This window comes from Antechinus flavipes, chromosome 6 (assembly GCF_016432865.1).
Source record: "Antechinus flavipes isolate AdamAnt ecotype Samford, QLD, Australia chromosome 6, AdamAnt_v2, whole genome shotgun sequence".
Classification (NCBI taxonomy): domain Eukaryota; kingdom Metazoa; phylum Chordata; class Mammalia; order Dasyuromorphia; family Dasyuridae; genus Antechinus; species Antechinus flavipes.
The window spans coordinates 123,903,797-123,917,095 of NC_067403.1; the positions used below are offsets into that span (position 1 = coordinate 123,903,797).

At 35.4% G+C, this 13,299-nt stretch overlaps 1 protein-coding gene across 2 annotated transcripts in view; it reads right to left on the reverse strand.

Moving 5' to 3' along the window:
* FAT1 (FAT atypical cadherin 1) overlaps positions 1-13,299 on the reverse strand; it is a 160,690-nt gene that overhangs the window by 15,287 nt on the left and 132,104 nt on the right. For both annotated transcript variants that reach the window (XM_051965035.1, XM_051965034.1), the window contains 9 exons: positions 13,098-13,235; positions 11,523-11,666; positions 9,803-10,000; positions 8,036-8,837; positions 7,753-7,884; positions 7,501-7,658; positions 5,276-5,738; positions 917-1,070; positions 599-709 (listed from right to left, as the gene is read on the reverse strand). In XM_051965035.1, coding sequence (XP_051820995.1) covers positions 599-709; positions 917-1,070; positions 5,276-5,738; positions 7,501-7,658; positions 7,753-7,884; positions 8,036-8,837; positions 9,803-10,000; positions 11,523-11,666; positions 13,098-13,235 — 2,300 coding nt within the window. The remainder of the gene's footprint in view (positions 1-598; positions 710-916; positions 1,071-5,275; positions 5,739-7,500; positions 7,659-7,752; positions 7,885-8,035; positions 8,838-9,802; positions 10,001-11,522; positions 11,667-13,097; positions 13,236-13,299) is intronic.

Sequence of the window (13,299 nt, forward strand, 5' to 3'; positions counted from 1 at the left end):
TGCTTAATAAATGTTTAATGAGTTATTGAACTGATGCAGTGAGTACAATGCCACCTATAAATAGGGGCATCTGTGGGGCAGGGCAAACTCACTTTAGGAAATCACTCTTGCCTTTTGGACAAAGGGAAGTCCCTATGGTAGTCATGTCTTCATGTTTCATGCTTTATAACTTTCTAAGATAAGTTGTAGTGAAGGTCCATATGAAATCATAGATCCAGTCCGTATTCCTAAAGTTTTATTATATATAAAAAGGAAGATCCACAAAGAAGTCCTCAGATCTGCTTGAATGACTTACTCATTTAAAAGATATATTAAAAGATGTATATATTATATTATATAACACTTTAATAAAACATATTGAAGATGGCCTGTCCTTGACTAGTTTATTCATTTATTTATTTTAAATCTTACCCAAACCAGTAATCTGCTTAGCTGAATTTATTTTTTCTTCATATTAAAGTAAAATTTAATAGAATTATTGACTAGATTATTACACACCTTAATTATATGATTCCAGTAGGTTAGTTTTTATCACATTTGTTAATCTGGAGAATATTATATGAAGCTACAAATGTAAAACATGACTATTTTTATTCACCTTTCTCCATGAAAACCAGCTTCACATTGACAAATAGCACCATCCAAGCTGTCAAAGCACGTCCCACCATTTTTACATGGCTCATCTTTACAATAAGGACTCAGCTGACACCTAAGAAATCATAAAAATGCATCAATAACACTTGTTTAAAGGTTAAATAAACAGAAAAGTAACAAAAACAAACTATAATAATTAAATTAAAATAGAAAGAAACAAAAAAAAATCAAGAAGCAAATTTAGAGCTCAATAGTTGTTGACAAAAAATAGTAAATGATGCCTGAAGCTTTAAAACTATCAGGCAAAGAGAAGTCAACATACCTCTGTCCAGTGTACAGGCCTCTGCACTGGCAGACAAAATCACCGTTGTCTCTTATACAAGTCCCCCCATAGAGGCAAGGATTGGAGGCACATGGATTCACACTGATGTCACAATGTGTCCCCATATACAAGGCACTGCATTTGCAATAATAACCTACAACACAATACCCCCCAAAAAGAAAAGAAAAATTATGCTACAAGATAAATCAAAATATGTTAGCTTTTGCTTTCAAGTGCAATTAGTTTTAAAGGCAACCTGAGGTCTGTACTTTATTATCTTATAAAGCCTTCTCTTTGCCATTTTGCATTACCATCAGAACTGTATAAAAGTAGAATGGGCTGCTTTAGGTAGTAAGGGACTCCCTATGATTTTCAGGTAGAGGCTGGATGACCACTCCTTAAAGGGAGAAGTCTTGATCCATTATTGATTGGACTAAGCAGTCTCAGAAGTCCCTACCAATTTGAGATCCTCTGATTACTTAAATCAAATCTAACTATTCTGGAATTTGTGAATACACAAAGGACCTGATATTTTATCATTGTGAGGACCTCAGTATAGGAACTCCCTTTACAGACTTACTATATTCAAGCCAAGAAGCTGCAACCCCAAAGGTGAGGTGACTATAGTGTTAAAAGAAGAAAATCAATCCAGATCTTTCTAATTCTATATTCAGCAACTCTACCAACTCGGACATAACATTCTATATTTATTTGGAATAACTAGGGCAGACAGGAAATAAAAATTTAATTCAGAAAGATTTCATTATCTGTGCTAAATTTTTATCTAGAATGTTGATACTTATCTAAAATGACTAAAAAAACGAAGTGATATGTCATTCTAAATTCCATTACATTCACTTTTTTCCCCTATCACACCTTTAAGTCACTATGATAAAGTGTATCAGATACTCTTCATATGCTATCCAAATTTCAAAATAGACATTCTAAATCTTAGCATAGTTTTTAGACTGTGGATCTTCAAAGTCTCTTGAATCCTTCCTTATCTATTCCAACTGGCACCACACCCTAATAAAGAGCCTTCATCACAAATATCAATTCAGGAAACTGTATCCTATCAAGTCTCATATTCAATCCAATGGAAAATGCTCATTACAAAATATATGTTTCCTAAATTTCAAAATTAAAGAGTTGGAAATGAAAAACCTATGTGGAATAGAGAACTATATGCTGGACCTAGAGTTGAGAAAATCCAAATTCAAATTTGACCATAGATACTAGCTATATGATTTGGGGGCAGTTAACCTAACTGCTTCAGTTTCTTCATCTGTAAAATAAAGATAAAAATTGTACATACTTTCCAGGGTTATCACATAGTTGTAAAGAATTTTGCAAACCTTAAACTACATTGATACTAGATATTATTATTATTATTACCTTCAATAAATTCAAGTCAATAGGCCTGAATAAAGTATATCCTAGGGCACTAAAAGAACTACTGAATTATTTTCTGTGCTCCTTAAATCATCATGAAAAATGGAAGGATCACAAGATTAGAGACAGATGTCTTCAGAGAAATGATCTGTGAACATTTAGAAAAAGAAGCAATGATCACAGTAATCATCAAAAACAAGTGAAGTCCGATTACTTTGTTTTCTTTTTGACAGAGTTACTAATGCTAGAGTTTTTGATGGTTAAAATATTTGTTGACATGATAAACTTACATTTCAGGAAAACATTTCACAAAATCTCTTATGGAATCCTCATGGGCAAGATGGATGGATGTGAGTTGGTAAATAATAAAATGATAGAGCCAAAATTGGTTAAATTATGGGAGGTCTCGGTCTCTATCCATGACTTTGGTTCTATGCTGTTTGACATCTTCATGAAAGATTTTGATAAAGGCATAAATGGCATATTAATTAAATCTGCTGTCAGAGAAAAGAAATGCGTTGGACAATAGAGCTGGAAGCCATAAGATCTTCACAAGTTAGAATTATAATCAGAATCTAATGAGTTAGAATTTAATAAGGAAAAAATACAAAGTACTAGAGCAGCAAAACACCTGCATAAATTACTAGATGTTGGGACTATACTTGAATCAATAGGTCGTGTAAAAATAATAATAATATAACAATACAACAATAATGATTAACAATTTTTGTGAATTAGTAAATTAGAAACTTAGTGCAATCTTAAGCAGCATTAATAAAGACATCAGGTCCAAAATAAAGGAAGAGATGGCTTAACTGTCAGACTATGGATTGCTTAGGTCAAATCTGGAATGTTGTTTAATACTTGTTGCCCCACAACAGGAAGAACATTGACAAAATGGAGTACAAATGACGAGGAGATCATACCATATAAGAATCAACAGAAAGAATTGAGATTAGTTATAAAGAAAAGTGACATCTCTCTTTTCAAGTATGGGAAGAGCTGTCATGTAGAAAATCGATTCACCTTGGCCCCAGAGAGAATACTTTAGAACAATGGCTGAAGTTGCAGAGTAGTAGATTTTCTGTTGGACTATTAGTAAAGACGTCATTATAGTTAGAAGTATACTTAAGTGAGATAGATTGCCATAGTAAGGAGGTAGTGGGAGAAAAAACTTGCATACAGTGCCTATTGCATTCAAAACATTGTGCTAAACAATTTTATTGTTGAGAAAACTGAAGCAACCATAAGTTACTTGCCCAGGTTCAAACACCTAGTAAATGTTTGAGGTTCTATTTGAACTCAGGTCTTCCTGACTTCAGGCCCGGCACTCTATTCATTGAAAGGTCATGAGTTCATTAACACCAGAATTCTTTAAAAGGGTGGAGTACACATTCTTAGGAATGTTGTAGAGGGTCCATTCTTAAATGACCTCTGATCCCCCTTTCAATTCTTTGATTGATTGTTGAACTTACTGAATAATTTTTTTTTCATAAAACTTTATGAGGAAGCAAAGACAGAATCATGTTGATTATTTTTAAAACTCATAGAGAAAAGAAAATCTTATTGTTGTGCCACAGTTCCCTTTTGATGTCCTGATCTAGTTTCTCCAATTCACCTATTTAGTTACTCTGCCTCAAGTTATAACCTTCTTTTCCTCTTAATGTTTGATGAGATAGAGGTTTACCTCAGTTGCTCTGCCCCACAACTCCAGGTTATAATCATTCCCTCTTAAATGTTTCATGAGATAAAGGTTTTATATCTTTAGGCTATAATCATTCCTTCTTAATATTTGACAGGATAAAGATTTATTCATTTTAGACATCATTAGAATATCAGTAACCTCTCTCCATTGTGTCATCCTAGGTGCCTCCCCCATTAGGTTATCCCCATCCAGGTACCTCCCCCATTATGTCATTGTTCTTGTTATCCTATAAAAATCTTGCTGTCCCAATACTCAGGGCTGGATTCTTTGAGATGATAGTCTCGTTCAGCCCTGGGACCAACATTGGATCCATTTGGTCCCAGTATTATCTCTCCATTTAATAAACTATTACATTGTTCTCTAATCCCTGGCTTGCTCAGTTTCTCCGGCATTACATTATCTCTATAAACTATAATAACCTATATTTTATTCTCAATGTGGTTATCTAATAGTCTATGTCATGAAATCTGAATTTATTAATCTGACTTTCTTATCACCATAATAGAGAATCTTAATTTTTTCATGAAGAGCAGAAAGGAGCACAGGGTGTACTTTATCATTGTCTTTCTATTTTGAGGTTTTGGCTACTGGCCAGATACATATTGCCCGGGAAGCCAAATGACCACACCTCCCAATTCTCTATATCTAGTAACTAGCTAATGGGAGCCATAGCAGTGACAAAAGGGATTCAGCAACTGCTATAAATTCAGATGTTCACATGTTGTAGTGGAGGGGTCCAGCAGCCCTAATTCACAGTTCCCTTGACTGAAGTGCCAATGTTTCAAAAAAAAGCTGGAATCCAATATCAGTCTTTGGGCTCAGTTCCAACTTCTCCTTGGGCACAGGCCTTTAAAGCTTTGGGGGAATTTCAGGGTCAATTATGTCTTTGGTGCGTTCAACACTGTAAGGCATGTGATAGGGTATTTTTCTTCTTCTTCTGCCTCTCCCCCAGCATGTAATTGAGACTTGGCCGACAGATACTCAGCAGCCAGTCCAGCATCTGTTTCTTGGGCCCAGTTGCCAGGAAGAATTCTTAAGATCTGAGTGGCAAACACCATATCATTTATATGTATGTGCTAGCTGGATTCTTATACTGTACTGACAGACAATATCCATTACAATTTGGCTAAATATAGCAAGCACAGCAAAAGCCAACACAGGTATTTGTGCTAAAAGACATGTGTGTGTGTGTGTGTGTGTGTGTGTGTGTGTGTGTGTGTGTGTGCCACATGTAGAAATTTAATGAAAAAAATAAAGCCTACCTCCACTAGGTGAAGGGTTACAAATGCCTCCATTCTGACAGGGACTACTAGAGCAGTCTTCTATGGCCATCAACAAACATCCAGGGGACACATCAACATATTCCTCAATGTGAGCGTAACTTCTGGGTTTGCTGGTTAAAGGAAGTTCTTGACCATTCAAATAAATTGAGTCCATACAGCCTCTGAAACCATTGTTGATTTGAGGGCTTCTACCAGGTCTTGAGTCTTGCTGACGAATGTGGCCTCCAAAAAACACGTGGTTATCCAGGTTCAGCGTCTTCAGAGTGCCCGGAGCTGTTCCTGATGCCGTATGTACCCTATCTAGAACAAGTCGGGCATAGTTCCCATTCACTTCAAGGGACACAGAATGCCACTGCCCATCATTTATTTGAATGCTTTGAACAGAAACGATTCCAGGACCACTTCCACAGTCAAATTTGTACTGAAGTCTGCCATTATGAATCTGCAATGAAAGCAGACTATTAACATTTATGTTACTTTTTTGGAATCTTAAGCTATTCCCTCCCCTTTCCAATTATCAAGGTTCTTACAGGAAATAGATATTTACCACCTATGGATAGGAGATTGGGGAAAAAAGATTTTTGAATTTAGTACCATGGATGGAATGCAAAATTGTCTGTGGCAAGTATACAGTAGGCATTTAATAAATGCTACCTAAACAGATGAACAAAAGGATTTGATCATACAAAAAACCCAAAACAATTCTTTTAGGAATCCAAACACTGGTACAAATTATTAACTGCACAGTTTTTAAGAGTAATCAACAATTGTATTCTGTTAATAAAGTACACATTTCAGCTAACTCAGTATTAGTTTGATGTTAAGGAATTGGTCATGGTCATTTAAAGGAAAAGAGATATTACTGCAAATCTTTAAGTCCAATATTAAGGATACTTTCTCAGTTCCTCTCAAGATTTTTGTTATTCTTCAGTTATTTTCAGACTTTTGACAATCTTATTCGAGGTTTTCTTGAAAAGGACACTGGAATGGTTTGCCATTTCCTTCTCCAGCTCATTTTACAGATGAGAGAACTAAGGCAAAACAAGGTTAAGTGACTTCCCCAGGTCACACAGGTAGTAAATAAGTGAGACCAAATTTGAAGTCAGGTCCTTCTAACTCCAGGGCTGACACTTTATCCACTGTGCCACCTAGCTGAACCTTCATTTTTTTTTTTTAGTTCCTGATATTTAGTATCCTAATCTCCTTTAGGCTGGAAGAACATGACTACTCATGGTTCAGTCCAAATTCCGATTGATAAAAGACATTTTAAATATATTCTATTTTTCCAATCTGGAGTGGTTCTCTCCTCATTAGGCAGCCTAGTGGTTATTGTACCCCCAAGAGATGTTAGCATATTGGTACCAGATGCATTGTTGAACCCCAATCAGCTTTAGCCCTATGTGCAGCTCAGAAGCCCTGCATTCAATTTATCCTATTCATGATTCCCAGCAGCACAGATGACTTTAGATACATGCTACAATGCACAGCTCAATTTTGAATATTAACAGGAATCTGAATGTTGACAGTATGTAGCTATCAATCAATGCTGATGTATACTTATGCTGTGCTTGTTCAGTCATGTTCAACTATTGGTGATTCCATAAACCATACCACAAATGGATTTTCTTGGCAAAGATATTGGAGCAGTTTGCTATTTTCTTCTTTGTATTTAGGTAGTTAGAAACAATATGTTTATGCTTTAAAATGTCAAAATTTCTTAATAAATTATATTGCAATACTCATAACTATAAAGAAATAAAGACTCATTTTATTATTTGTGTCTTCGCTAATATATTACTTAAATGTGGGCTTTGATACTTCTCAAATAATGACTTATAAATTTTATTTAATAAATAATTATTGATTAACCCTAAATTATGATTAAAAAATTATTAGCAATAAGAGTCAGAAGACCTGAGCTAGAGATTTAACACCTAGTAACCTGTGTGACTGTGGACAAGACAACTAATTTCTCTCAGCCTTATTTTTCCTTTATTAAATGCAAGTAGTAATTCTTGCACACTATCTATCTTAGAAGAAAGTAATTTGTAAACTATAAATCAGGTATAAAAGCAAACTATTACCATAACTGTTATTACTGTTGTTGTTGTGAGAAGAAAATGGCCAGACAAGAGTAGACTCTCAAATGTTACACAATGACATACATACAGCATTCCATAATTAGGGAAAAGTTATGTGAGTACCTCTAAAATACTGTAGTCTGTTCCCCGAGCATACATGACAACTGCGTGAGTGGAGTAAGTTCTAAGCCTCATGGTGAGTGTCATTTCTAATTTGCTTTCATTTTCCATAAGACGATATTTGACAAAACTGTTCCCAGTAAATGTTACAGATGAACCAACTGTAAATCACAAAGAAACAAGATGAGAACCAAGGGAAAATAGCTTTTGTTTAGGGGCAATTTGAGCTTTGAAATACGATAAGCAAAATCTCACCTGGACACTGGCCAAATTTGCCACCTGGGCACACACATGTATATTTTTCCCCTTCTGGATCAATAATACATTCAGTACCTTCTGGGCATGGATTGCTTTCACATCCATAATCAATCAGTGGGCATTTTTCCTCTGGGGGCAAGGAGGAATGAGAAGAAAAGATTCTTTTAGTTACAGTAACTACTATGAAAGTGTTAAGTCTGATGTCCCCTTCTCCGCAGCTTCCATACAGATATGTATACACATGCAATAGTGAGACTGTTTTTGTGAGATACTCTCTTACCTCTACAAAGACACACAGCTGCCCGGTGGTGGCGGGGAGTGACAAAGCTCAGCCTGGCAGTGCTATGAGTTGACATGACATTATCATCCAGAGTCACCTTTTCATCACAGAATTTTGATGGACAGTCCAGACCTGCACATAGCTTGTGGAACACTTCCAAGATCCTCACACCAATGATTTCTTCAATATCAGCCACAGACGAATTTATCTTTTGCAGGAGAACTTTCATTGAGACATGGGTGCTACCAGACTTCTCAACAAGCAATAAAACTTCCAGGTTTGACTGAGGCTCTGAGGGCTGCAAACTCACCACCTGTATGTCATTCCTCCGCACACCCAGGATATTCCGCAAAGCCCTCTGGAAGTTACGCCAATAGTCTCCAACAAATTCTTCAGGGGTGAGATTAGCAAAGCGGATGGCAATGGTGTGGTTGAGCATTTCTTGTGTGACCTGCCTGATGTGCACCATGATGTCAGCCATGGTAGTGAATTTTCCATCAGTCACTGAGACATTAAGGAGATACTGTCCCATGTCTAACTTTTTATGGGCTACCAGCTTACCACCTGTGTTGGAGACGGAAAAGAGGTTGTTCATTTTGGGATCCAGATTATATGTCAAAGTGTCGTAGACATCTTGGTCTGTTGCGTGGATTTTCCCAATAACACCACCTGAATACTCTTCCCCAAAGGTGGTAATGAAAATCTCCAATGGCAAAATGGCAGGGGGATAGATACTCTCCTCAATAACCCTAATGTCAATATATGCCAAAGAAGACAACTGAGGTTTTCCATTGTCTGCCACCTACAAGAAAAAAGAAAAAGTCATTTTTTTTTTTTATTGTAGCCAAGCCTTTTAACAGAAACTTCCATAAACCAAGAGGTTCCTAACGCCTACATTTGGACTATCTTATGAAAACTATGGATCCTTTTTCAAAATAATGGTTTAAATACATAGACAAGATTAGAAAGGAAACCAATTTTATTGAAATATAGGTATGAAAGTGTTGAAAAAACAAGCCCATGAGCCCCACAAGAAGAATCCCTGCCATAACCCAAGGAATTTTAAACAGGTAGATATTACAGGGGACAGAGGATTGGACTTGGGAGTCAGAAAGACCTGACTTCAAATCTTGCCTTAGACACTTACAAGCTGTGTGACTTTGAACAAGACACAATCTGTCGGCCTCAGTTTCTTTATCTGTAAAATAGGTTTAATAATAGCACCTACCTTAGACAAAATTCTTGTGAGGATCAAAGAAAATAATAGATGCAAAATGTTGTAAAATGAGTAAACCTTAAAGAGCTGTACTAATGCTAGCTTTTCTTATTCTAATGCAACATCAAAAGCAAGCTTTCTCATGCTTTATTTCATTCTTTAAAAAAAAAAAAATCAACATTCCTTTATAGAACTAATTCTAAGGCAGTCTCAAAAGTAGCTCTCTTCAGATGGAAATTGGTCATCAGCAATTTCTGTATTGTGAAAATCAAGCTAGAAAAATTTTACCTAAAAAAGGTATCATGTGAAAATAAACAGAGGAGAAAATATGAAGACAAGTGGCCTATGAAGTCCTCTCCATCTTGGTAAAGGTAAGTAAATGTACATGGTTCATGCTCAACTGCAAGGAGACCATCCACTCACTAATATCTGAAGGAGAAATGACAAATGAGGACTAAATGGGGATAATAGGAAAGAGCATAGACAAGCTCTTAAAGGAACAACATATCCGTAATCATAAACCAACCGTGAAATCAGCTTTAAGACAATACCTTGACATGAAGGAAGTAATGATCCTTTACTTTTCTCTTTATGGCCATTGAAGTAATAAGGACTCCTTCTTGGTTAATCTCAAATGCTTTCTCTTCATTTCCACTCATGATAGAAAAGAAAAAAGGTGGGCCATTATGGGAAGAATCTTTATCCGTTACTACCAGCTGTAAGACACTGACACCCACAAGCTTGTTTTCCTACACAAATTTATTTAAAAAAAACAAAAAACAAAAACAAAAACAAAAAAACCACATGCAATTACTTACAAATAAATTAAATTTTTAACTGAAGGCATATGTTGTGTCATGCCTTGTCTTACCTCTGCCTCTTAAATTTCCCAGCTTCTTTCAAATGTAGTTTATTGTCACCCACTACAGAAAGTTCTACTGAAATCCTCATCCCATTGCCAGGATCCGATATACTGCATATATTTGTTTGTGCTTAGCAATTTAAAGATCTAATTCTTGAGGGCAAAAATTGTTTTTGCTTTTCATTGTATCCTTAACACTTAGGATAGTACCTGACACATATTCAGTACTTAACAAATGCTTGATAGAATGATTAAAAGTGAAAATCCATTGAAATTGGAGAATTGTTACTATTCCAAATGTTTGGTCCACCGAAGAACAATCATTTTTTCCTGATTATTTTTTGAATAGCAACTTTAAAAAACAGTTCCCAAATGAAAGAATTTAATACTAGGGAGAACAGCATAATTTGAAATGATGCTTGCACATAGTGGGCATTCAATAATTATTTGTTGTATTGGATTGTGCAATTGTCCTTCAAAGTCTTCAGGAACACAACAAATGAATGTTTCTGTGTCTACTTCAAGGATGAGAAGATAATATAGTAGCTATTAGTAGATGATTGGGCCAAAAAATGAATGAAAGCTGGGCCAGAAACAATTCCCTGGATGGTTAAACAGGTAAGCATAGGAAGGTATTAGAGGAAGCTGCTTAAACTTAGAAGGCCTCCCCTAACCCCATAGATCATCACCTTCTCACTCCTATTCCACCCAGGTCATGAAGCAAATATTAGTGACTTATAGCCTTCTGGAAAAATATATAGTTCTATGGCCATTTGGGTATGGTTATATATACCCAGTTAAAACTCTATTGACATTCTCCCACAAATATCAGTCTAGCATGAGATAAGTACTTATGAATCACTTACATGTATCAGGTACTGTCCTAGGAATATAAGTTCAAAGAATGAAACAATTCCTATTCATAAGGAGCTTACATTTTATTGGAGGAGACAACAAGAACATATAAAGATGTATAGCAGAAATATACAAATTGGGTAACTTCTAGGAGGATTACCCCTGGGAAGAGTGACATTAACAATAGGGGAGGGAGGATCAGAAAAGGATGCTTGAGTTGTGTTTTAAAGGAAAAGAGGATGTACATTCCAAATGTGGTACAGCAGATGCAGAGACACTGAGATGGTGGAATGCTGGGTTAGGTTTTGCAAGGTTATCAATACATATAGGTTTACTACAGCCTAAACACACATACATATATGCCTATTCACACATGTATATATGTGTGTGTGTGTGTGTGTGTGTTTGTATCTGTCTGCATCTGAGCATATAATAATTCATCCTCAGTAAAGCTCTCAATCCAAAGATTGAATGATTACTTCTTAAGGAAATAATAGAGAGGCTTCTATCTTCTTTTGATTCAGATTTTGTATCATGATTCTAAGTGAAATTACCTGGATGATTACACTATAGTTGCCCTTTGAGAAAACTGGAGGATTGTCATTTACATCAGATACATCGATGTTCACAGTGGTTGTATTGACTCTGGGTGGGCTGCCATTATCAGCTGCTTGAACTGTGAGTGTATAACCTGAAATCTTTGGAAAAACAAAGACAGATACATTTTTTTTAAAGTTCATATAACCAATGCAAAAGCATATTTGCAAGAATATGATCGTCTCCCATATATTGATAATATCATCAGTCTCCAGGCCAGAAATGTTATTTCAAAAGTTTATCTTTATTTAATTTTCAGTTATTTATTTGGAACATAGTATCCATTTTCCTTCAGAAATATTATGTACATTAGTGGAGTTCTAAGACAAGCCCACAAAGTTTAAAATAATTTGCAATGTGGCCAAAATTCTTTCCATTAGAATTTTTAGAAATAGAAAATAATACTTGATAAACAGCAAATTACACAAAACAGTAACTTACTAGATGATGAATCTTTAAATTATATTAATGTCCATCCTCCTCCTCCTGAAGTTCAATGTCTATTTTCAGCCAATGGGCCCTCATGAAGTATATAATTATTATATTTATAATTATATATATAATTATTTTTTCATACTCTTTCTGACCAAACTTTGCATAAAATTTTCCCTTCTCATTTATCCCAGAAATTTTACATTTTGCCTATGTTATTATCTTATGGTCTTGTTCTTACGACTACCTAAGAGTCAAAAGTTAAAATTTCTTTTTCACTGGTCTCCAATGGAGAGTAAGATAAAAAACTTGGTTTTTCTTTGAAAGATCTATTTCTCCTTTAAATGAATGATGGGAAGAACTTAAGTGGGCTGGTCTCCTGCCCAGTGATGGTCCAATCTCATTCTAGTCCACCATTCCAGGGGCACCTACATAGACCCAAACCAAATATAATTTTAAAATGTTTTTATTAATGTTTTCAATCATCACTATCACTTTGCCATGCTTTTTCTTTCTCTCCCTTCAGAAATAGAATGCTCTGGTACAGTTAACCCTGGAGTTTTGTCACCTTTTTTATGAGAAATCTAAGATAGGTTCAAATTCTGAAAATCATTAGTTCCCTGATGTTACAAATAGAAACTGATAAAATTCTGCACTATTAGAATATTCTCTTCCGTTTGTTCCTTTTCTAAATCCAAATCATCTTTGAAATCTTACCTCAAATACATTCTCATCTAAGAAGCTACCCTAAACCCACTCCATCTGAGTGTAATCTCTCCTTCTTCTCAACTTGGAGTACTTCTTACCTACACAAGTCATTTGACAAGAAATCATGAATAATTTTGTACCATTTCTTGCATACATGTCCTCTCATTTAACTCTTTTGGAATTGCTATTTTTCTTCTGGTGTACTAATAACTTTTCTCTACAACTAAACTCTAAGAACCTGAAATCCAGGCAATTCTTGCAGCTTTGCACAATCATCAGCATAGTTCCTTGTTGGTACAAAGCTAGTATTCAATAAGCATGTTGGGTGTTTGACTTTTCACCCATTCACAAAATTTATACAACATCAAACAACCAACAACAATTTCTCTTACCATTTCCCGATCTAGAAGTTGAGTTACTTTTATTTCCCCTTTTACAGGATCAATAGTAAAGGGGTTGCCTTGGTTGCCATCTATAATAGAATAGTGAATGTAATTGTTTGAAGGTCCATCAGCATCATCTGCCATAACCTAGAAAAGAATATAACTTTGTTTAAAATTGCTCTTGATATGGACTGACTACTAGCAAATACAC